This window comes from Aotus nancymaae, unplaced genomic scaffold (genome assembly GCF_030222135.1).
Source record: "Aotus nancymaae isolate 86718 unplaced genomic scaffold, 86718_ANA_hifiasm-v0.15.2.pri h1tg000002l, whole genome shotgun sequence".
In the NCBI taxonomy this organism is placed as follows: domain Eukaryota; kingdom Metazoa; phylum Chordata; class Mammalia; order Primates; family Aotidae; genus Aotus; species Aotus nancymaae.
The window spans coordinates 10,077,158-10,102,361 of NW_026988413.1; the positions used below are offsets into that span (position 1 = coordinate 10,077,158).

The 25,204-nt window shown below is 43.1% G+C and overlaps 1 protein-coding gene across 1 annotated transcript in view; it reads right to left on the minus strand.

Moving 5' to 3' along the window:
• The window catches only part of CNTNAP2 (contactin associated protein 2), a 1,621,124-nt gene that overhangs the window by 204,771 nt on the left and 1,391,149 nt on the right, over positions 1 to 25,204 (minus strand). Inside the window, exons 18-19 of the mRNA XM_064372470.1 lie at positions 15,725 to 15,961; positions 5,026 to 5,159 (exon numbers count right to left, since the gene is read on the minus strand). Coding sequence (XP_064228540.1) covers positions 5,026 to 5,159; positions 15,725 to 15,961 — 371 coding nt within the window. The remainder of the gene's footprint in view (positions 1 to 5,025; positions 5,160 to 15,724; positions 15,962 to 25,204) is intronic.

Here is a 25,204-nt window from a genome sequence, read left to right on the forward strand (position 1 = left end):
TGAACTTTAGTTTCCACATCTCTAAGATGGTATATTAGTCCATTCTTGCACTGCTATAAAGAATTACCTGAGACTGGGTAATTTACAAGGAAGAGGTTTAATTGACTCACAGTTCCACAGGCACAGGAAGCATGGCTGGGGTGGCCTCAGGAAACTTACAATCATGGCAGAAGACAAAGAGGAAGCAGGCACATCTTACATGGCCTGAGAAGGAGGAAGAGGGCAAAGCAGGAGGTGCCACACGCTTTTAAACAACCAGCTCTCTGGAGAGGATATGGAGAAATAGGAATGCTTTTACACTGTTGGTGGGAGTGTAAATTAGTTCAACCATTGTGGAAGACAGTGTGGTGATTCCTCAAGGACCTAGAAATAGAAATTCCATTTGACTCAGCAATCCTATTACTGGGTATATATCCAAAGGATTATAATCATTCTACTATAAGGACACATGCACATGAATGTTCATTGCAGCACTGTTTACAATAGAAAAGACCTGGAACCAACCCAAATGCCCATCAATGATAGACTGGACAGGGAAAATGTGGCACATATACACCATGGAATACTACACAGCCATCAAAAACGATGAGTTCGCGTCCTTTGTAGGGACATGGATGAAGCTGGAAACTATCATTCTCGGCAAACTGACACAAGAACAGAAAATCAAACACTCCATGTTCTCACTCATAGGTGAGTGTTGAACAATGAGAACACATGGACACTGGGGTCTGTCAGGGGGGAAATAGGGGAGGGACAGCAGGGGGTGGGGAGTTGGGGAGAGATAGCATGGGGAGAAATGCCAGATATAGGTGATGGGGAGGAAGGCAGCACATTGCACTGCCATGTGTGTACCTATGCAACAATCTTGCATGTTCTTCACATGTACCCCAAAACCTAAAATGCAATAAAAAAGAAAACCCAAAAAACAAACAAAGAAACAACCAGCTCTCATGAGAACTCACTCACTATCACAAGAATATCAAGGAGGAAATCCACCCCCATGACCCAATCACCTCCCACCAGGCCCCTCCTTCAACACTGGGGATTACAGTTTGTCGTAAGATTTAGACAAGGACACACTCCAAAACACATCAGATGGGAATAATGACCACACATACTTCATAAAGTTTTTGTGACGATTAAACGAGAAAACGTGTATAAAGTGCTTACCATATTGCCTTGGACATAGTAAGCATCAATACATGTGAGCTGTTATCGTGTATGTGATATTGCATAAGCGGAATATACTACGGGCATTTTCTATGTCAGTAAATATAATCCATGGAATAAAATAAAATAAAAATGATATGGTAAGGAAAGTTTCAATTCTAGAGAGGAACTGGCTTAGTTTATCCTTATGGGTTGCATACTTCTGGCTGCCGAGAAGTTCACAGTCAAATTTATCCAAGTAGTAAGACCTTGTGACCTGAATAATCATGTTCTAGTTCTCTCATCTTGGGGACTTACTTTTTGTGACTTCCATTAACTCTCTATTTCATTTAATATTCTCCCTGTAAACCCCCTTGTATCCTTATGCAATGTGGTTGGGAAGGAAGGAAAAAATGGGAAGAAAAAGAAACATGGATGGCAAGAAGGAAGGAAAGAAAGATGAAAGGGTTAGTTGCACAAGACTTTGGAGCTGCTGATTATAATGTTTAGCTTTTGGATTCAAGCTAATTGACACAATTTTTCACTGCATGCCAGACTTTTTCAGGTGCTCTCTAGCTGCACTGCATTTGTTTCTATTTTGACTGGCATTAAGCCTCAAGCTATCATCCCTGATGCAACTGTGAGTTTTCACAAATGATGCCACTTGAGGTATGTCATGGCTTCTGGTTCACGCTGGTGTCTGATAACGACTACAGTCAGCTCCTTGTTATCTATGTGGAGATTGGGCACTTTGTTTTTCGGCAGCAAATGTTTCATCCAAGGTCAGTTTCCCTCAAGTGCTCAGCAGTGTTTCAGAGGGTGTGTGCTGAGGGAATGCAGATTAATTTAATGTTAGCTTTAGCCAAACCTAGCTATGAAAGTAAACCTGCTTTTAAAGATACCATAAACACTGATGAAGAACATCTAAATTATATGATGTTTGAGCATGTGTAAATGCATAAACATTCACCTTAGTTCCAAAGGCATCATTCCATAACACTGTGAAACTCATCTTTGCATTAGCCTTATTTTTGTTCTTTGATTATAAGTAAATGTTAATTTGAAATTATTGAAATACCTTTGATATCATATGTAATTATAACTGGGGGTGGGGGGCGGCTACCAGAATAGGTTGAGAATAGATGGCTGTTTCATGTTTCTGTTTGATTATGAAAATGAAATACATGCTTATAATAGAAAATGAGGAAATAGGAAACTCTAGAGGAAATAAAACCATTTATAATCCCTTCACACATAAATGATCACTGTTAACATTTTATTATATCTCTTTCCACACATAGTTGAGGCTGTACAAGTTCTCAAGATGGATTTGTAGATTGTTTTAAGAAAAAAATTGGTGTGTTTTGGCGTTCCAAAGCACTTTTAGAATTACTTCCACGCTCTGCCAGCCCTCCCTGCCTGAAAGAAAGCAGGGCATGGGAGTGAGGAGTCCTGGGATCTGCTTTTCCATAAGGAGGAGCCACCTCTTGTCTCCCTCTACCACCCCATCTTTATTTTCCTTTTGCCCTCAGGAGTGGGCAGGGCCCAGGGTAGATGGGACACGCTGGGGCTGAGAGATTGGAGCTCCCCAGGCGGTGATGTCTTTCCTAGCTGCCCTCACAAGGGTTGGGGCATTCAGAAATCACAGTTCAGTCCGTTACATTACATAATAGAGGAGGACGGAGAGCGGGATTTCCCAAAACCTCTAGGTGCAGAACCTAGGGCAGAATCCAGGAAGTACTTCCCAGGTTTATCTCCTCTCCTACCTCAGAATCGTGCATCCAGTGTTTTCACTCCTGTCGTCCTGTTTCCTTCCTTTTTCTGGAACTGAGTTCTGTTCTCTTGAGGGAGATTCCCAAGTTCCCCACTCTAATACTACGGGTCCTTGTTCCCCCTTGCACACAGCAACGGGAGCACATGACTCAAGCCACGCCTATCAGAGATTCCCTGGGATTTTAAAATGAGTATCAAGAAACTGGGACCCTTTCTTCTGGTAGCAAAATTGGGAAGACATGAGCCCAGTACTCTTGTGACTGTGTCCCAGGATATGTGAAAGATGGAGCTTGCAGTGAGAGTTAATTAATCTAGTCTTCAGAGAGAGGCTGAGATGAGAATGTGAAAGAAAGGCGGGGAAGGAAGGAAGGGAGAGAGAAACCCAGTGGTATTCTGGTCCATAGTTTTAATTCTCCAGGCTCCCTAGATTCTCTTCCCAAAGTTTGGTTTTACCTTTTTCAAATTCTATAATTCTATGACCTATCCTAGGAATTTTCCCCAAAAAATTACTTCTGAATTGCTTTTCTATCATTTGCAACCAAAAGAATCTTGAGCAATAGAACCAGACCCTCCCCCAAACCCATTCATCCCCTGGATTCTCTGGAGATCTCTGGCTTTCTGTGCCTCCAAAGCCCCAACTTTTAAAAATCAGCCACTCTTCTCCCCTTCCTCAAGTCCTTCTCTAATTCACTGTGGCAGAGAGAGGGTTAACTCCATATGATTCTATGGCTGTGGTGTCTCCGCCATTATACTGTCTGAAAAGCCGATGGTTCAGGTCTTTTTAAGTTTTAATATAATTTTGTAATGGTGAAATGGCAAGATACGTCACCTTTTGAAAAACAGGTGACATACTGGGTGGTTTAAAATTGAAGTCTGTAATCAAAAGCCGAGGAAGACAATGTTGATGAAATGGTATAAAACCATCTGTCTCCCAGACTTGCTGGCTTTTCTGACTAAAACTTGGTTAAAGATGGGCTTAGTTTACTCCATAAAGAATTTGCCGCCCCTCATGTGTGCCAGGCACCGTGCTGGCTCTGGGACTCTGTTGATCATGATGAGAAAACCTGATTATACCACCTTTGATTGACAGTGCAGCAGGCTGAAACAGCGTGTGTCAGTTTCCTAGGAAAGACCTCTCCTTAAAATGCCCTCTAGCATTTACTGCTAAAGGCCACGTGCAAACTCCATATCAAGTTATGAATTTGACATCCACCAGTGCTCAGAAGAGACAGGGCTTGTGCCTTTTCTTTGCAACGTGAACTTCCCACAGCAACCAGCCGAATCAGAATGAGGTCTGAGAGGCTGCTGAACCCCTGCCAAATGACACTCCACTTTACTGACAAAACAGCATCCTCCTGCTGTTCTTTCTCCTGACAGGTATCTATTTTGAACTCCTTCTAGAGAATGCAGTGACAGTTCCCATCCTTGATCTCCTGGCCTAGCTCCCAGGGAGACCTTCTCACATTATGTTTTATTCATGGTGTTTCCCAGGCTGGTTTCTTCACTGTAAAAATTGGTGGTGGGGGCAGGGGTCATCAATGAATCTGAAATAAAATTTGAGTGGCATAATAAAACCATCCCTTTGTGTGCCGAAAGCCTACAACCAGAGTCTGAGATTCTGGGGAAAGACTGTGTTTTGAGGATTTTTAAGGCAAAGACTCTGCAGAGTAAAAAAAAAAAAAAAATTACAGCTTTTTGTATTATGTTGGAGTAGTGAAAGAAGTGGGTCAGAGAAACCAAAATAACCTTTGCTGGGAAACAGGATAAGTTTCAGATGTCTGAGAGCTTGGCGAAGAAAGATGGTGCAACGGATAAAAACAGTCAACTGATAGATAAGTGGGTCTGGAACTGGGAAAACCAGAAAGACTATACGAAATAAACATTTATTCTATTTCCCCCTAAAAAATGTCATCAGCTTCATCACTGTCTTTCCTTGTCAGAATTATGTATATTTCTACTTCACTAGTTATGCACTTGTAGGAGAAAGTGTATAAGCATCTCTTCCACTTCTATCCCCTCAAAACGAAACCAACGGCCAAGCATTACAGGGACAGGGACGATAACGCATTGTTATATGCAATTTACATGGACACGTATTTATACCTTGAGAATGATGGTCCTCTCGTGGCGGGTGATGTTAACACTGTGAGGCTGGCCGTTGGCCATGTTCCTGTGGTCTACGTCAATATTGTATGGTTCTCGGGTGCCACCCAGGTTGTATCGAATCTGTAAGCTTCCTATGGAAGGAAAAGGAAAGAAGCTCAGTAATTTGTTTGGTCTTAGTTTCATTTTAATGCCACATCCCCCACAAGCCCTGCTCTTAGATTTCTAATCAACTCTACCCCCTCCCTGGATATCCACAGACAACATTCGAGATTTGAATTTGGATTCATGAGCTCGGAGGCCTGCTGACCCATGCTGGCTGACAGCACTAGGCTTGCACATATTTACAGTCTGCCCACAGCGAACTTCAGTGACCGTCGGCTCAGAGTTGAAGCTGCAAATGGTTTAAATGATCCAAGCTGGGATTGTGACTGGACAGGAAGAGTGAGAACATACACAATATAGGATTGCCGGGAGGAGACATCTGCAGGCCCCACGAAATACTATGTGAAACGAAAAAAAAAAACAGATGCAGAGTGCAGGGATGTTCTCAGTCCATCAGCAAAGTGTGACATTGGGCATATAAAAGAATCATGAGCATAAAATTTTAAAAATAGACACAGTTTTTAAAGATGGGACTTTGGGTGGCCTCACTGAGACCAAGTAATAAATTTTATTTTAGCTTACAGACTAACCAAATGCAAATCAAAGGGAAAGATGGCTTTCCCAGGCCCCCGAGCCCCCTTTTGGCCTCAGTGATATTCACTTTGCCTCAATGGCATATTCTTTTTTTCCTCCTTGCTTCTTCCCAACAATAAAAAATTCAAAATAACTAATATGACAACATAGATCCTTCTAGCATAACTGTTTTTAGTTAATCTGCCAGCATAACTGTTATATCTTACTTAAGATTTTTAAAGACATCAATATTTTATCTCATTTATTACTCAAATTGGAATTTTCATGTTGACATCTCAGAGCTTAAAAATGGAGCCAGCAATCTAGCAAGAATTTGACCAACTGTAAATCAGCTAATGGATTATTTGTTACCTTTCATTTTCTTTTTAGGGGAACAAGACTGATATTCTGATTTTTAAGTTACAAAATAAAACATACTAATTAAAACATAGAGAGTAAACAGAATATAAATATAATATAAAAGAAAGTCACCTGAAATCCCACCAACCAAAGATAATTATTCTAAATATCTTGGCAGTATCTCCTTCCAGACTTTTCTCATGCACAGACACACACACACACACACACACACACACACACACACACACAGTGCTCTTTTTTATTTAGGCATTCTGACATTATACTTCCCATGTTCCTGGATTTCAAAGAAACATTTGTTAGAAAATCAAGAGTTAATTACGTTTCCTATTTTTGTTTTCCAAAGGAAATTCAACAAACCTTCACTATTTCTGAGTTTTACCTTATCATGTCATCCTAGATTCCTTTGCCTCTGGCATTTAAACTAAGCACGGTGGATTTTTGTCTCCTAAATCTATCTAAATTCCCCCACTCTTCTCTACTTCGGTAACCACAGGCTCTCCGTTGGCCGCCGTGGTGTCCTCGCGTGAATTCCACAGGGAACCTGCTCCCTGGCTAAGGCAGTGCCACCCACACAAAGCTCCTGGTTCCTCCTCACCTGTGCTTCACCTGCACCAGCTTCTGCCTGGATTGCAGAAGACGGCGGGTCTTAATCAGCCTCCTCTTTAACAATTACTCCTCAACCTTATTTCACCCTCAAGTGAATCCTCTCTTCCTTTGCTTTTCTTTGCTCGGGATCCCATGAAAAGAGATGGGCGCACTTACTGCCTCCAAACGCGTCCCTATTTTAGCATGAGCCCTCTGTCTTACTTCTGTCTTCCCTGCTTCAGGGTCCTGCTCTTCCTGGAGCCCACGACCCCTGGGGAAGTAGAGGCAATGGTCTCTCTCAGGCCTCATCTTCATTCGGCACAGAGTTCACCTCCAGGCAACACCTGGCCTCCAGCACGGGCTCGTTTGGTTTTCCTTCTCCACCTGTTTTTCCCCTCATTTTGGGGCACCTTCTTCTTGCAGTCCCCAAAGACGAGCCCTGAAGCATATTCTGTTTGTATTCATGCCTGTTTCCATGGTGATCCTGTTACTGAAGGCAAATCCCTAAGGGTCTTCAGCAAACTTGATCCTTGCCTCCTCGGAGGAAAAAAAAGCAGCTGAGGGGCAGAAGTAGGTTTAAGGCAGAGGGAGGACTGAGGCAAGTTTTAGAGCAGGAGTGACAGTTAATTAAAAAGTTTTAGAAAGAAAGTACACTTGGAAGAGGGCCAAGCGGGCGACTTGAGAGATCCAAGTGCCCTGTTTGTCCCCTGATTTGGGGTTTTATACATTGGCAGAGTTCTGCGTTTGGTTTCCTCTCCCCTGAGTCTTCCCTTGAGGCGGGCTGTCTGCATGCACAGTGGCCTGCGAGTGCGCATGCTCATTTGAGGCGTTTTTCCCTTTCCAGTTGAGTGTTTTTGGAGGAAGGTCATCTACACGTTAAACTCCACCATTTTGCCTTAGTGTGCATGCTTGGGGCCGCTCACCCAACTCCTGAGATCTTATTTGGAAGCTGCTGATCCCCAGCTCCAGATGTTTTCTATCTATTGGGAGACGGTCCGTCCTTGGTGCCAGCTGCAGCCAATTATCATTTTAGAGCCAGCAACTGCCTGACCATCACCTGATGGTCATCTGAGATTCTTCGTAGTTGGTGGGAGGGGCACCCTCTTCTGGCGTACTCAAGTCTGTCTACCTCATATAATGGTCCTATCCCATGTAGGACTTCTGAATAAGGTGTATGCCCACCAGACTCCAAATTCGCACCCCAGTCAGACTTCTCTCTTGAACTCCAGACTCTTTCCACAAACCGTCTACTTGATATTTTCCCTCAGATATCTTATTGGCAACCCCAAACTTCACATATGCAACAGAACATCGATCTTCTTTCCTCAAAAGTATCCCACTGCAGTTTTCCACGTTTTGGTTAGTTGCCAATCCATCCTTCCAGTTATTCTTGCCAAAAGCCCTAACTGTCCTCATTCTCCTATATGACATGTGTCATCTGACAGCAAATCTTGGCTTGATCTTCACAATTCGCCTTGAATCTCCATCTCTACCCTCTGGACCAAGCCACCAGTGTCTTTCACTGGGATTATACCAGCTTTTGTCCTTACTCAAACCTTCCCTGATCCCAACTGAGCCTCTGACCCCGAGAGACACAGTGTCCTCACCACACGGTGGTCAGAGTGACCCTCTGCTCAGAATCCCAGTGGCTCCCTATTTCACTCAGAGTAAAAATCAAAGTCCTCGCCATGGCTCACCAGGCCCTATGTGATCTCATTATTTCTGACTTAACCTCCTGTTACTCTCCTCCTTGCTCACTCCTCACCATCCACGTTGGCTTCCTGTTCCTACCCCAGGGCTTTTGCACTCACTGGTTCTTCTGTTCAGGATGCTCATTCCCCAGGTCTCTGCTTGGCTATGCCCTCACTCCTTCAGGTCTTTGCTCTCATGTCTTCTCAGTGCATGTCTTCTCAGTGATCATTTCTATGACTTCCTCATTAAAAGTGGAATTTACCCTCTCCTTTCCCTTGGCCAGACCCTCCCTTTTCTGCCTATTTCCCCATAAAAGTTCTTAGCATACAACGTGCTATAGATTGTACCAATTTGTTTATTGTCTGTCTTCCCCTACTCAAATGTAGGCTCCATGAGAGCAAAAACTTTTTGTTTCTATTCTTTATGACTCTTTCCAATATCTGGAATAGTGCCTGGTGCACAGAAGTGGAATAAATATTTGTGGAATAAATGAATGGTTTCTGATACGGTTTGGCTGTGTCCCCACCCAAATGTCAACTTAAATTGTATTTCCCATAATCCCTATGTATTGTGGGAGGGACCCAGTGAGTGGTAATTAAATCATGAGGGTGGTTACCTCTGTGCTGTTCTCATGATAGTGATTGAGTTGTGATAAGATTGGATGGTTTTATAAGGGGCTTTTCCCTCCTTTGCTCTGCACTTCTCTCTCCGGCCGCCATGTGAAGGATGTGTCTGCTTCCCCTTCCACCATTATTGTAAGTTTCCCGAGGCCTCCCCAGCCATGCAGAACTGTGAGTCAATGAAACCTCTTTCCTTTATAAATGACCCAGTCTCAGGTATTTCTTCATAGCAGTGTGAGAACAAACTAATACAGTCTCCCTGATTCTGTACTTTCTTCTTTGTAATGTTTGCAAAATGCATAACTGATTATTTTATTGGGTCATTTAAAATCCTTCAGAGCCTTCCAGTTCTTTACAGAATAAAGATGTACTTTCCAAATAGAGTTTGCAATGCCCTGTCTGATGTGTGTTCCTCTGCTACTTTATCTTCAAATCATGCCACTCACTGTCTCACTTTTTACATTCAAGCTACCATGAACTTCTCTTATTCCCTAGAAAATACGATCTCCTCCCTACCTTGAATATGCTGCTCCCGCTGCTTGAGCTGCTTTTCTCTCCACCCTTCCGTGTTTACTTGGTTTTTCCTTTACCCGATAGCATTAAAATAATCCATTGTTTGGGAGTGAAGGGGATGATCAGGCAGTTGTTTAGCAACACGCAGAAAAAACAAGTTGATTGTCTTAGGTTTTTACTCTCTGCCTTATTTCTGGCACTCTGACATCGTATCATACCAACCAGTTTTCTTACATACACAGCTGCCTTGATTTATCATGTATTCATTTCTTCAGAACACATATATTTAGTTCCTGTGCAAAGCATAGCTTTTTTCAAGGCCTGAAAACAGGCTTTCTGCCTGGTTACAAGTGTGGGGTCTACTTATAATACACGCAGCCATGTCCATCCCCCTAAGGGTCAGGCAGTGTGTGTGGCTCTGACATTACAAACACACAGAGGCCCAGAGGTTGGAGGAACTGGCAATTATGCAAAATGCTGGACATTTCCCTTTCTGTTGTCACTTTGTCATTGTCCCCTTTATGTTCCTCAACTCTATTAAAATCAGCATTGTTTTCTTTTTTTTTCTTTTTTGCCCTTTCTTGCACTTTGTAAAAATGACTTTAAATTCCTATTACTGCTTCACTTAATGACAACAGAAATTATTTGCTTTGAGAAGAAAAAGATGAGTTGGTACTTTAAATTTATATATAGTGACTATCTATAAACAGTCATGGCGATGTTTTGAATAATTAAATTTAAATGATGTATTCATTCCTTTCAGATAATAGCAGAAGAGGACCACTAAATGATGGTGGGAAGAATGCTGGTATTTGTCCATTAAAATAAAATATTATTCAAATGCTGAGGTGCTTCACTTCTGTGTCTGATGTTCATCTCCCAAGTGAATTAAAGCAGTTATAAGGGACTGCTCTTTATTGGCTGCAGCAAATAACATGCTTAACAGATTTATTCTCTCCTGGTCGTCATCATTATCATCAGCACACACTTACAGGATACCTATTGTAGGCAGGAGATATAGTGCTGGGAGCTTTTCATCTCTCTGGGAAGACAGGGAATATTTATAACAGAGACAGATAACAATACAGTACATTAAATGCCAAACAAATGACATTGAAAATAAGTGGAATAGGAGTTTAAAGCAAGGAGAAGTCATTGTGAGGAGGTGGGATTGATCTCAGCCTAGAATGAAAGGCAGGTGTCCAGCTAGAGAGGAAGATTGGGCATTTCTAGGTAAGGGAGCATTGCGGGCATAAAGTCAGGGGCACAGATGACCACAGAGTGTTTGAGGGGTACTGAGTTTCTAGAAAACAAAGAGTAGGGGGTGTTGAATATGTATCAAAATGTGGACTTGGGAAATAATTACTGTTGATGTGTGCTTATTGTCATTTGAGTTTCACAATACTCCTGTGAGGGAGACACCATTTTGTGGATGAACAAATGGAGGCAGAGAGCTGCCAATTGATTGCCCACGACACCTGACAAAAGGCAAAGCTGACCTCAAACCCAGACGGTCCAGCTCTACAGGCCAAGCTCTTACCTATGAGGTTGGTGGGTCTTGATTGAGTGTTTGTGGGACTGGGGAATCTCTCCTGGTTTTGATGGACGGAGGCACCACTGAATGTTTAATAAGGATATTATACCAGATCGCTTTTAAACAATATCCCTCTGCTATGGTTTAAATATCCCCTCCAAAACTCCAGTTGAAACTTAATCCCTAATGTGGGTATGTTGAGATGTGAACCCTTTTAACAGGTGATTGGATCGTGAGGGCTCTGTCCTCATGAATGGATTGATCCATTCACAGATTTATGGATTAATGAGTTAATGGATTAACAGGTTCTCATGGGAGTGGGACTGGTGTCTTATAGGAAGAGGACGAGAGGCCTGAGCTGGCATGCTTAGCCTTGCCATGCCATGCCCTGCACTGTCTCAGAACTGCAGAAAGTTCCCACCAGCAATAAGGCCCTCACCAGATTTGGCCATTTGACCTTGGACTTCTTAGCCTCTATAACTATAAGAAATAAATTCCTTTTCTTTATAAGTTACTCAGTTTCAGGTATTCTGTTATAAGCCACAGAAAATAAGACACTCTATAAAGGAAGGTGATGCTGGCTGTGGTGAAAAGGGGTGAGGTGGGAGAGTCTGGAAGCAGAGAGATGGATTGTGAGAGAATTTCTCAGCCAATGAGCTGAAGACCGCTGCTGTCCCACAGATGGGTGACGGGGTACCAGGAGCAAGGCTCCCCTCAGACCTCGGCAGACCAGCAGAAGGGCACAGCAGCTGGAGTCACTGGGCAGATGGCCTCCAAAGACATGACCTCATCCATTGACCCAGGTACCATTCAAATATAAGAATTTTCTATGAACATCATGACGTGAACAGTACTGGGAAGTAAAAGATATTTGCCTCAGAGAGTAGTGGTGGGGAGGAAAAGGACACCGTGAGTTCAATCACAGGACATGTGTGCCTGGGTGACCCGCAAGAGCAGGGAAGAACAGAGCACTGGTGAGTGACACTGAGCTTGGGAATGCAAGTGTCTGAGGGGCAGTGGTGGCGCTGGAGCAGCTGGCTCTGGAGAACAGTGAGCAGAGCTTTTGACACATGAAGTGTGAGTGATGCCAGGGCGTTTAGTGGAGACTTTCTGGTAGCTTTCTTCCGATATTCTGGCATAGAGCTTATTGATGCTTTTCCCCTAATGCTTTCCTTTTTTTTCTAACTTTAAATTTCAATTAATAAAAACATGTATTTGAAGTGTGAAAAAGCTGAATTTTTACCAGCAGTTTGAGGATGGGCTTGCAATGGTGAGACAGAACCCACCCAGCTTTGCTTTCCAAGCACACTGAGAGTTCCAGAGACGCCTGCCCTAGAGAGTGTGGCTGGTGGGGAGCTCTGAGCCTGGAATCAGACACCCAGGCCAAGAAACCCCAGCCTGGCCCAACATCCTCTGAGTGTGCAAGTCACTCAGCCTCCGTGCACTCATGTGTAACCCTCAGTAGAAAGGAAATAACAACAGCACCTAAGTCATAGAGTTGTGCAGCTCATGGGAATTAATGCGTGGCAACATTCAGGATGGCTTTGGGCACAAAATGAGCTTCATTAAAAGGTGGCCATTAATATGGAATCCATTGATCAAAGCCTTGCACACAATGGAAGTCCCCACACAGGCATGAGGGCACACGACCGGCGGGTGTGTAGCAGTGGGCATGTGAGGCAGTCAATACCATTGAGGACCAAATTTTAGTGTGACTTGAGCAGCAGACAATACAGCATGTATGGGAGAGTTCATCAGCTTCTTGACAGTCTCCAGGTGAGAGCCCTCCTCCTGGGGAGGGACCTGAGAAGAAACCCAAGGTTCTTATCTGCCCAGTGGGAGGCTGGTCCATGTGGGTGGAGAACATCAGTGGATTGAAAATCTAGGGACCCTGATCCAGGAGAAATAAACAGGTGAACTCCAGAAGAGCAGGGGTTACATACTTGTTTCTCGTCCTCACTTTCTGATTTTTACTTACTATTTTCATTTTTCTGATTTAAGCATTTGATACGCATGCAAAAGTATTACTCAGGAGAAAAAATATCATCTACAATCCGACCGAACACTTTTGTGTTTGTGTTCACATTATTGCTTTATTTTCCATCCATATATATATATTTGGAGATGGAGTCTTGCTCTGTCACCCAGGCTAGAGTGTAGTGGCACCATCTCTGCTCACTGCAACCTCCGCCTCCTGGGTTCAAGCAATTCTCCTGCCTCAGCCTTCCCTGAAGCTGGGATTACAGGCACCTGCCACCGCACCTGGCTATTTGTTTTTTGTATTTTTTAGTAGAGACGGGGTTTCACCATCTTGGCCAGGCTGGTCTCCAACTCCTGACCTTGTGATCAACCTGCCTCGGCCTCCCAAAGTGCTGGGATTACAGGCGTGAGCTGCCGTGTCCTGCCTTTTATCCATATATTTTTTACAGAGTTAATATTTCATATTCAAGCCTGGATCTTGTTTTTGTTTTTTGGTTTAACATAATAGTACATAAAATTTCCCCATATCATTAATCACTGTTCATAAATATTTTAATAGATACATAATATTCCATAAGATGTTGACTCCCTCTTTTACTATTTTACTAAAGTTGAACTACCAGGTTCTTTTCCATTTTTATTGTTATAATTAACATTATAACGAACATCTTCATACTGAATCTTTGTCTGGCTTTTGGCTTATTTCTTTAGGAATAATTTCAGAAGGGGAAAATCCCAGGGAACATAATTTTTCCTCCATCTTTTTTAAGCAACAGTGCATTGCCCAGAGAGGGAGTTTAAGAATTTACTGTTATTTAAAATTCAAGCTGAATTAAGTTAGTAATAACAATTCTGGCTCCCATGGAAAAAATCTTGATATTCCTTTTTTCTTATTTTTTAATTATTTTATTTTAGAGACAGGGTCTTACTCTGTCATCCAGGCTGGAGTACAGTGGCGTGATCATAGCTCACTGCAGCCTGGCACTTCCAGGCTCCAGCGATCCTCCTTCCTCAGCCTCCTGAGCAGCTAGGACCACAGGTATGCATCACCACATCCAGTTCATTTTAAAATTATTTTTGGTAGAGGTGGTGTCTTGCTATGTTGCCTAGGCTAATCTTGAACTACTGGCCTCAAGCAATCCTCCTGCCTCAGCCTTCCATAGAGCTGGGATTATAGCCACATTGCTCAGTAAAAAATCTTGCTTTTTAAGATGCCGTAACACTGGAATAATCACTGAAGGGCAGGAAACAGTGGGCAGTGGGAGAGAGAGCCCCCCACATTTACAGTTCCAGTGGGAAGTGAGTTAGGGAGATTTGTTCCTGCATGCTCTTAAAATATTTTTATTCATTAAAAAAAAGTGATCTTAGAACCATAAGCATGTATGAGTTCATTTTCAGAGAGGAAATGGACTTCTCCATGTTCAGCAAGTTTGTACACTTCAGGGCTTCTTAGACGTCTCTCAGAGGTCACTGCTGAGGGTCACAAGCCCATTTGTATATTCTCATCAGGATGCCGATTTTAGATGTATCCAGATCCTCTCTGGCTCAATGTATATTTGATGACCAAGACGGCCCAAGATATTACAAGTAAAAATATACCCCTGGGCCGGGCGTGGTGGCTCTTGCCTGTCATCCCAGCACTTTGGCCAAGGCAGGAGAATTGCTTGAGTCCAGGAGTTCAAGATCAGGCCTGGTGATGTAGTGAGACCCCCATCTCTATAAAAAAACTTAAAAAATTAGCTGGGAGTGGTGATGTGTGCCTGTAGTCCCAGCTACTTGGGAGGCTGAGGTGGGAGGATCGCTTGAGCCTGAGAGGTCAGGGCTGCAGTGAGCTGTGATCCCACTACTGCACTCGAGCCTGAGCAACAAAGCAAGACCCTGTCTCAAAAAAAAAATTAATTAAAAAAAATAAACTCCTGCTTTAAGCAGCTTTTATGACAGTGATATATTTTGTGAATGTAAAGTTCTGAGAGGATTGGGAATGAAAACATTTCTGATTTTCTATTTCTATCGAAAGTTCAAATGTTCTGTTGCAACCTACTGGTATACTATCACAAATTAGGATAAAATTGATTTAAGTAAAATTAATTTTACTCATTCAAATCCCATCTCTGTTTAGCACAGGAGTGAATGTATGTATTTTTTTATTAGTCTTTTTTTTTTTTTTTGAGACAGGGCCTCACTCTGTTGCCCAGCCTGGAGTATAGTGGCATGATCATGGCTCACTACAGCTTTGACATCCTGGGCTGAAGTGATCCTCCCACCTCAGCCTCCTGAGTAGCTGGGACTACAGGCATGCATCATCACACCCAGCTAGTTTTTGTGTTTTTTGTAGAGATGGGGTTTCACTACATAGGTCAGGCTGGTCTGGGATTTCAGGCATGACCCACAGTGTCCAGCCAAATGTGTTTATTTAATAGAAGGAAAAATAATCATTACACACACAAACCCACCCCTTATTCATGTAATAGTATTCTTGTAAAGAACACAACATGCCTTATCAACATTATTATTCTAACACCTTGCTCTAACACACCCAGCTGGTGAGTTGTTTTCCTGATTTTCATGGAGAGCAATGGGGTTCAAAGAAGTTATGTGACTTGCTCAACAAGGCCCATGGGAAATAAAGAACAAACCAAGAACAATCTATAGACTCTTGCTAGAACATTCTGTCTGCCCAACGTTAAATGGCAGAGGCTGGTATCCTTGTCCTTACCGGTGGGTTTGACGAGGACTGCCAAGAAGTCTGTGGTGAAGGAGCTGATGTAGAGGAGAATGCAGGGCGCCTTGGTGGTGCTGAAGCTGAAGCGGATCTCCTCCTGGGCCAGGTCCGGGTGGGAGTTCTGCTGGTCGGGAGAGTTCTCTACTCTGCCGCCGGAGTCTCTGGCATTGATTGCTGGTGCCTGGAAGTTATATCGTAGCCACATCCCTTCTTCAAAAAATGCACCAACATCTATTATAAAGGAAAGAGGGAATTGAAAAATGAGGAGAGGTCTGATGCTGATATCCTACAATATCCTTTCCAGCAGTTCATGGAGGGTAGACACTGGTTCCAGGAAGGGCATCTGACTAAGTTCTATGCAGAAAGATGTTATGTCATCAACACAAATACTCTTATCAAAAAAAAAAAGCAGGTAACAAAGTATGATGTAGTAGTCTGTTCCCACACTGCTAATAACTGGGAAATTTATTAAAGAAAAGAGGTTTAATGGACTCACAGCTCCATGTCACTGAGGAGGCCTCACAATAATGGTGGAAGGCAAAGAAGGAGCAAAGTCATGTCTTACATGGCGGCAAGCAAGAGAGAGAGAGAGCACATGTGTAGGGGAACTCCCATTTATAAAACCATCAGATCTTGTGAGACTTAATATCATAAGAACAGCACAGGAAAGACCCACATCCATGATTAAATTACCTCCCACCAGGTACCCCCGCCAACATGTGGGGATTCGGGAAGCTACAATGTGAGATCTGGGTGGGGACAGAGCCAGACCATATCATATGGAAATCTATAAAATTTAAAAAATAATAGTAAAATTTAAGAAACTTGTATTATACCAGAAAAAAATTTCATGTATTAATAAAAAGTTTCACATACCCTAAACAAAATTTCACATACTCAGACCAAGGAACTAATTTTCGGGTTGAAGAGACATGCTGAAAATAAATCCCTGGTACAAAGAACTCATAGGGGCATCCTCTTTGAGACTGAATTTGCGTGGATATTCACATAGGAAAGCCTTTGATAAACCCTAGGTCCTTAGAGGCTTGGTGTATAGGGTTTACAATCACATGTCTCCAAGTTAGAGAGAACTGGGTTCAAATTTGACTCTGCCACTAAATAGCTGTGTGGCCTCAGGAAAAGTTACTTAATGAATTTTTCTAGGCCTTGGTATTTCATCTGTGAAGTGGAGAGTAATTAGTACTCAATAAATAGTATCCATTGTTATTATTATTGATAATTTAGAAGAAAGAAACCCTTCCTGTATCAGCCTTTTCCTAGAGCCTGAGCAGTGCTTACTGGCTATTTGGCACTTTGTGGCCAGCAAGCTCCTGTTGCCAAAGTCTCCCTGCTGTTTGCTCAGCAATGTTCTAAATCACTCCGGACTCACTGTGAAGGGCTGAGCCACCCTAGGGCTCCTGTGGTCTTCACAGTTTCTGTTTCATGGCCGTCTACAAGGGCCTTGCTGAAAGCATTTCTCACACTCAATCACCCATGCAACCGTTAATCTCACAACACTTGACATCCCACTAAATTAACACTATGCAGAATATATTTTGCAAAACTGCTCTACGTTATAATTAACGGGAGAGGACAGTTTTTAATAGGAGTCTTCCATCTAGGAATTTTGATGTTTGTTCTTGTTAAAGAGGTCGGCACAGAGCAGTGAAGTCCAACGTGTGGGGGTATAGCTTGCCCTTGTCTGTAGCAGCTGTGTTAACTTGGGTCAATGTCTTGAAACTCTCTCAGCCTCAGTTTTGTCTCTAAAAAATGGGGCCTCACAGGTGGTTGTGAGGATTAAATAAACTGTATAATGCATAGCTTAGTGCCTGGAATATATAAGTGCTCAGAAAATATTAGTGAACTGTTTGTTATTACAAAGACAGGTTACCATTGTATATTGAGGGTGACACCCCCGTCCCCCACCTCACAGCACCACACACGTGTGTGAAAGTTGTCAGAATCAAAATGAAGTTATTAATGTTAAAAAAAAAAAAACCTGAGAAATGGAGCTGGGGAAGGGCACGAGGGGAATGTTTCATGAATAAATGCTTGATCACAAGAACTACCACAAAGACTCTGCAAAAAGCACAACATTGCACAAAAACCATTGCAATCTTACACAAAAAATACTTCTACAGGAACATCTGCCCAGAATTTGCCTGTCCAACCTTGGACTGGTGTTACCTTTGTTACTGATCTTTGTAGCCAAGGATAATTATTCAAAACAATTACATACTCCTTCTCCTTTTTCCCTTTAAAAACCTTTGTCTTCACCTCCCTGAATATGCACGGTTTACTATGGCATGCACATTTCCATTCCAATGCTTTATTTCTAAATACATATCTTTTATTTTAGGGAGTCTCTCTCTGTTATGTAGGTTGACACATACAATCCACCATGGCACGGTTATAGAGTCCATTGCTTCTCACCAAGATGCAAGGAAAAGACTTAACCATAGGTTTTCAACTATGGGGAGTGCAATTTTCCTCCTGGTCCTCTTACCCCCAAAACTTTTGCAACTGTGTGTGTAGGCGGGGTAGTTGTCAAAATGACTGTGGGGTTACCAGTGAAATTTAGTGGGCCTGGGCAAGGACAGCTGCATGTCCTGAAATGTGTGGGGCTGTCTTACGCAATTAAGAATTTTCCTGGCCGGCTGGGTGAGGTGGCTCATGCCTATAATTCCAGCACTTTGGGAGGCCAAGGTGGGTGGATGATTAGGTCAGGAGTTCGAGACCAGCCTGGCCAACATGGTGAAATCCTGTCTCTACTAAAAATACAAAAAATTAGTGAGGCATGGTGGCACACACCTGTAATCTCAGCTACTTGGAAGGCTGAAGCAGGAGAATTGCTTGAACCTGGGAGGCAGAGGTTGCAGTGAGCTGAGATAGCACCACTGTATTCTAGCCCAGGTGACAGAGCGAGACTCTGTCAAAAAAAAAAAAAAAAAAAAGAATTTTGCTCCTCCACATGCCAAAAGTATCCTTCTTGGAAAACACAGGATTGAACAGCAACTTAATCCATGCTCATTGTTGCCTGACTTACTGGAGTGTGAAGATGAATAAAATACAGTCACTTCCTGTAAGAAGATTTCCATCTAGCAGTGGGTGTGGAAGGAGAAGCATCAACAGTTTGAGTGCAATACGGTGAATGTTATGGCGGTTTATTTAGCAACTATGTGATGAGAACCTCATCTCACTGCCTAAAGGTCCTGAGTTAGCTTTCAGCAAACATCTATTGAGCACTGACTGCACGCTGGGCATGACGCTGGTGCTGAGGTTACCATTCTTGCTCTTAAGGAGCTCTCGATCTGGAAGAGGATTCAGATAAACAGATTATTAGAATGCAGAGGGGTAAGTGCAGGCTCAGGCAGACACAGGGGCCCCTAAAACACAGGGGCAGTGGAAAACTTGCTGTGGGAAAAGACATCTAAGCTGGGACCCAAAGAACCAGAGGTGGGTAGCCATGTACAGGTGGCAGGGATGAGGACCAGCTTTCTAGCTGAGGGCACAGTGTGTTGGCAGTGAGAGGGTCTGAAGTCGGAGGCATCATGTTGCCTGAACAAAACTCATGTGCTTTAAAAAATTTGTTTGTTTGAGATGGAGTTTTGTTTTTGTTGCCCAAGTTGGAGTGCAGTGGTGTGATCTCAGCTCACTGCAACCTCCACCTCCCAGGTTCAAGCAATTCTGCTGCCTCAGCCTCCTGAATAGCTGGGATTACAGGCATGTGCCACCACGTCTGGCTAATTTTTTGTATTTTGTTCCGCCATATTGGCCAGACTGGTCTCGAACTCCTGACCTCAGGTAATCCACCCATCTTGGCCCCCCAAAGTGCTGGAGTTACAGGCATGAGCCATTGTGTCTAGTCTCATGTGCTTCTATAGAATCAGTCATTCATTTGAGATCCCTGAGGCTCCCACCACATTTCAGCTGGGTGTTGGGGATCCCACGAGCAAGGCACAGGTGATCCCTGCCCTCAGTAGTTCAGAGTCTGGTGGGACAGATGGACACTCCTAGGACAGGCTTCCGTAAACGTGTCTAACAGAGGACAGGGGAGGGAGGAGGAGTCAGGAGGGGCAGGTGGGGCAGCAAACACACTGCACAGTTCAACTTGCCCCAGACAGGTTCTGCCAGAGAACGTGAGGGTCATTGCCTGAGAACAGGCTCCTGCAGCGCAGGAGGGAAGAGGTAGATGTGGGGCTTGAGGGAGGGTGGGAGGCAGGTAGAGAAGGAGGCTGGGGGATTCAAACAAATCAGAGTGGGGCAGGAAGGCTGATGTGCAGAAGACACGTCATTGGAAATTCAAGACTGAGGAGCACAGAACCCGGCCTAGGGAGGGAAGGGTCTGGGCAGCAGAGACCCCAGCACCTGAGTGACAGGTGCAGGGCATCACCCGCAAGAACCGCAGCTTCCAAGTGTTAGCGTCTCTCCAGTTACTTCATCCCGGAGCCAGAACTGGAGTCAGAGTGCATGCAGAGCTGAGACTCTGACATCATTTCAGGGACCACTTTCCTGGAAGCCTATTATAATGCGGGTCCCCAGGCCTAGTCCCAGAATTTAGCTCAGAGGTTCTGGAGAAGCAGCACTTCTCACAGGTTCCCAGGTGATACTTATGTGCACAAGGGTGTGAGATGCTTGGAGTGGAAGCTGAGGCGGGATAATGCACCTGGTGGGAAAGAAGCTGAGTGGTCCTCGCCCAGGTGAGACGTGATGCGTTTATCAGCTACCCTGGAGACAGCCATTCCAAGGCAGATGTTGAAGGGAGATTCAGAAATCCAGAGATTTTAGATAAACAATCTAAAAATATGCTTCAGAGAATACTTGGGCTATATTTTAGAGACATCATTAAAAAGCTTTATGGATTTATGTCAGTTTTGGAAGAAGGGAAATACCATGTTTAAAAGTGTTATTCTGAAACCACATCATAAAGCAATGGTTAAACCAAGGCCTGGGAGTGATGTGAGTCCTCTGAGGCTCCACGCGGCAGATTTACAGCTGTCATTTCATTGTTTCACATCTCTTTAAGAAAACGCCAAATCAGGGTACTGAAATATCTTTTAGAAACCAATTCTCTTACCTCCTCTGAATGAATAACCGAAAATAACTCTAGTTTAACAAGTCCAAAATAGCATCGTTTTCCTCATAAAATTATTAAAAAGTATTGATTTAAAATGCTTGATTTAAGGTTTCCTACTAGTAATATAGATACTGGTAATAGATAATACTAATAGATATAGGTAATATAATACTAATTAGATAATATTAATAGTCTAAGTTTTATAATATTCATTTTTGATAGAAAAATAAGAAATTTTATATTAGGTATTCTATGATATAAGAAAAGATTTGCTTAATTATATCATGTTTCTCAAAGTTTTGAAATACACAATGCCATTTGTAGACTCAGGACGATAAAGGTGACAGCCCTCAAGTAGACAAGTCACCTCGTCTTAACTATTTCTTGGTCCTCACCACAGGTTACATGTAAATTACCCCTGATTAAGGAAAAGAAGTTTGTAGATGTTTGAAATAAAACCCAGCAATTATTCTTTCCAGAATAATACCATAAAGATACTTATCTCCTTGTTTAACCAAATCCCTGAGGCTTACAGTGAGAGAAAGAAAAAAAAAACCTACAAAAACCGAAAATCAAAAGCGAACACCTGGCATCCCCCCGTATTCAATCGCTCGTCATCTTTCTCTTCTCCAAGTTAAATAATTCTATTTCTTTTGCCTTTTCACTTAGGAGTTTGCAACCTATATTTTGCAACGTATATTTTTAAAATTGGCAGGATTCTTTTTGTTTTCTAACTTTCCTATCAGGACTCAGAATTGAAAGCTCCCAACTTGCAAATGGGCTCTTTTCCAACAATTTATTTTAAGCTCAGTAACTTGCAACTTGGAACCGTTCCCTATAGAAACAATGTTTTAAATGATGGTGAGTTTGCCAGGAGACTTCACACATGCTGAGCCACTCTGGTTGTGTAATAAAAGATAATTGAAGGGTGCCACTGTGTATTAGTAATTAAAATAGAAAAGCAAAAATGAAACACGTTCGGGTTTATTCTTCAGGTAAAAACCCCAGGGAACTCTGCTCCCACAGGGATTTCAACTAAGTGATCCAGTGCTAAGTTGATAGATGTTAAACAATTGGCTTGGGGCGGGGGAAAGTCCTGGTTTATAGTTTTTCCCTATTTCCTGGGATGTAAATACTGCCACCTTGTCCGACTTCAAGCTACCAACATGACATCACTGAGTAAGGAGCTGAGAAGCGAGGTCTCTCAGACTATGCAAGCTGCCTCCAGCACCTGCTCTATCGACGCCTGCAGTCAGCAAGGCAGTTATTCAAGCAAACCACATTTATTGAGTTCCCATTGTGGTGAGCCTCCTTTTTTTACCTTCTGCTGTAAACAAAGTCTTTATCATTTGCTTACTCCTTCCTGTCCCCCAAAGCTCTCTTCTACCTCTTCCCAGATATCCCAGATTCTTGAAGCTCTGTGCAGCTTCTGCTAAAGTCTAGGAGACACTCCTGGGAGTCAGAACCATGCTACGGGAGGCACAGACCTGAGCGGCAGCCTCAGGTCATTAACCGCTTTCATGGCTGAATTCTGTTGCCCAGAACGATCGCTCTCATTAACTGCTTTTTAATTAGTCACCTAGTAAAAGAGTTAAGTGAATTTCATGGAGTTCTGCTCCCAGGGACCTTGGACATCATCCTCTGCATGCATCATGATTCTACATCAGGCAGGCCTGGTTCCTTCCAGGGCAATCTGCACAGCACAGCTCTGCTTAAACTTATTTTGTGATTGTCCCAAGATACTGTTATTCTGAAACACAACCAGTTTCTCTCCTGGTCTTACATTGGCAAAATCTGCTTTTTCTCCCCAAGTGTACCACTCTCAATTTCCTTGCTGAATTTTTTTATTCTGTTTGTTTGATGTCTTCTTCAATGTACTGTAATCTTTCTGGACTAACAACATTGGACCTGGGATGGGTTAATGTTCACCTCTACTAGTTCTGTTTCCCCAGGTGGGTCCATATCTATTGAAAGTAACCAATTTCCTGCCATTCTCTCCAAAGGCATGGTCACTTTCAGGTCAGTTTCTATGTAATAAGCTTTAACTGTCTGAATCTGTACAATGGCAAAAAAAAAAAAAAAGCCAAAGAAAAATCTCTAAGTTTATTTTGAATGGCACGTATGGCCCACGAGACACAAGTGTGAAGTATATTACTCCAAATACATCAGTCAGCTATGGCTTGACTGTGAGGGAGCCAGGTGGCCTTCTAGGATTGCAGTTTAAGAGCAGCACCACTGAACAACTCTGCTAGGGTCCTAAACAGGAAGACAGTTTGCATCTATTTTAGAATTTCCAGGGTCATGCTCCTGAAACTGTGTTAATAAGTATTCTTGGTGTGTATGGTGGTCAACAGGTTATGATGCTTTGGGGAGAGCAAATGAGATGAGGGCTTCACTACAGCAAACTTCATCTAAGACACATAATAAGGGATTAGTGTGGGACATGGGGAGGCCCGGAATCAAAAGTTGTGGATTGTAGCCCTGGCTTTGCCACCAACTAGCTGTTTGACCTTGGTCAGGCAAATCATTTAATTGCTGGGGGCTTTAAATCATACTCATCTTAAAGCCCCCCTCCCCTGAACCTCTATTTTCCTCTGGCTAAACAAAGAATAGTCTTTTTCATCCATTCTTTCAAATATGTAATAAGTGTCACTTGTGAGCCATGATCTGATAGAGATCTAGCAGGCTGTAAATTACATTTAAGTTAGTAACTGAAGGTGAGCAAGATTTTGCTGGGACCGGGGGTAGGGAAAGTATTCTAGGAAGAGAAAAGAGCATGTGCAAAGGCTCTGGGGAAGAAGGGAATGTTGAGTACTGATGCAGTGGAGGCCAAGATGACGAACCGTCAGGGGAGCGTGGTGGGAAGTGCGGCTAGAGACAAAGGTAGTGGTATTCTGAGGATTTTGGTTTTTATACAGAAAGCAATGGGTTACTCTTGAAAGGTTTTAAGCAAAGGTGAAATCATCTAATTTCACTTTTGAAAGCTCATTCTGGCTGTATTTTGGTGAATGCAGTGGAGGCAGAAAAGAGGGGACATAGGTAGACCATTGAGTAGGCTGTTGCAATGGGACAGAATCCATATGCTGAAGGTCTGGTGTGGTAGAGTGGGTAGAATCTGATGATGTTGAGGAAGTAAAGGGGCGAAGGACTCACGGATTTTTGGATAGATGGTGTGACAATTTCTGATTATGGGAACACAGGGGCAGGCATTCCTGGTGGGGCTGGGGATATGGCAGGTATCAAGAGTTCAGCTTTGGCTAGGCATGGTGGTTCACCCCTGTAATCCCAGCAATTTGGAAGGCCAAGGCAGGAGAATCACTTGAACCCAGGAGCTTAAGACTGGCCTGAACAACATAGTGGGACCCTGTTGCTACAAAAAATAAAATAAAATAAAAATAAAAATAAAAGAAAGAAAAGAAAAATAGCCGGTGTGGTGGCATAAGCCTGTAGTCCCAGCTACTGAGGCAGGAGGATCATTTGAGTGCAGGAGGTAGGGGCTGCAATGAACCATCATGGCACCATTGCCCTCCAGCCAGGGCAACGGAGTAAGACTCTGTTTCAACAACAACAACAGAAAAGTTCAGCTTTGAACAGGTCAAGTTAGAGGTGCCTTTGTGTCAGGGAAGCAGAAAAGTCAAAGAATCCAAAAGGTCTGGGCTGAAACATTCATTTTAAAGTCATTTTTATGATGGTATTTGAAATGCATGCAGGGACAGGATTCCCTGGGAGAAGTATGAAGAGAGAAGACGGGGGGGCCTAGAGTCGAGGCCTGAGAAGTCACCCTTTCCAAAGTGGCACCGGGAATGAGCTTGTAAAGGAAGAACAGAGAGGAAGGAATTAGAGCAAGCAAGGGATGCCTTGAACGTGAGGTCTGAATGAGGCCAAGGAGAAAGGGTTTTTCACGAAAGAGGACCTGACCAATAGGTTAGAATGCTGTTCAGAGATCCAGTTAGATTTTCCCAACCTAACTGGGGAAATTCTAGAAGTCTTCTCATCTCCTCATTTTCACTTCCTGAATCATTGACCTTGGTCTGAACTCCAGTCACTGAAGGGAAGTTGCTCTCACTGAGGTGATTATGAACTTTCTAGTTACCCAAGTGAAAGAAGAATTTCTGCCCTTATTTGCCTTTCTCAACTCTTGGAGCCTTTGAAAACTCTCTTTGTTTTCCTTTCTCCTCTTTCTTTTTTTTTTTTTTTTTTTTTTTTTAATTGCATTTTAGGTTTTGGGGTACATGTGATAAACATGCAAGGTTGTTGCTTAGGTGCATACGTGGCAGTGTGATTTGCTGCCTTCCTCCCCTTCACCCATATCTGGCATTTCTCCCCATGCTATCCCTCCCCAATTCCCCACCCCCCCGCTGTCCCCCCCACTCCCCCACAACAGACCCCCATGTATA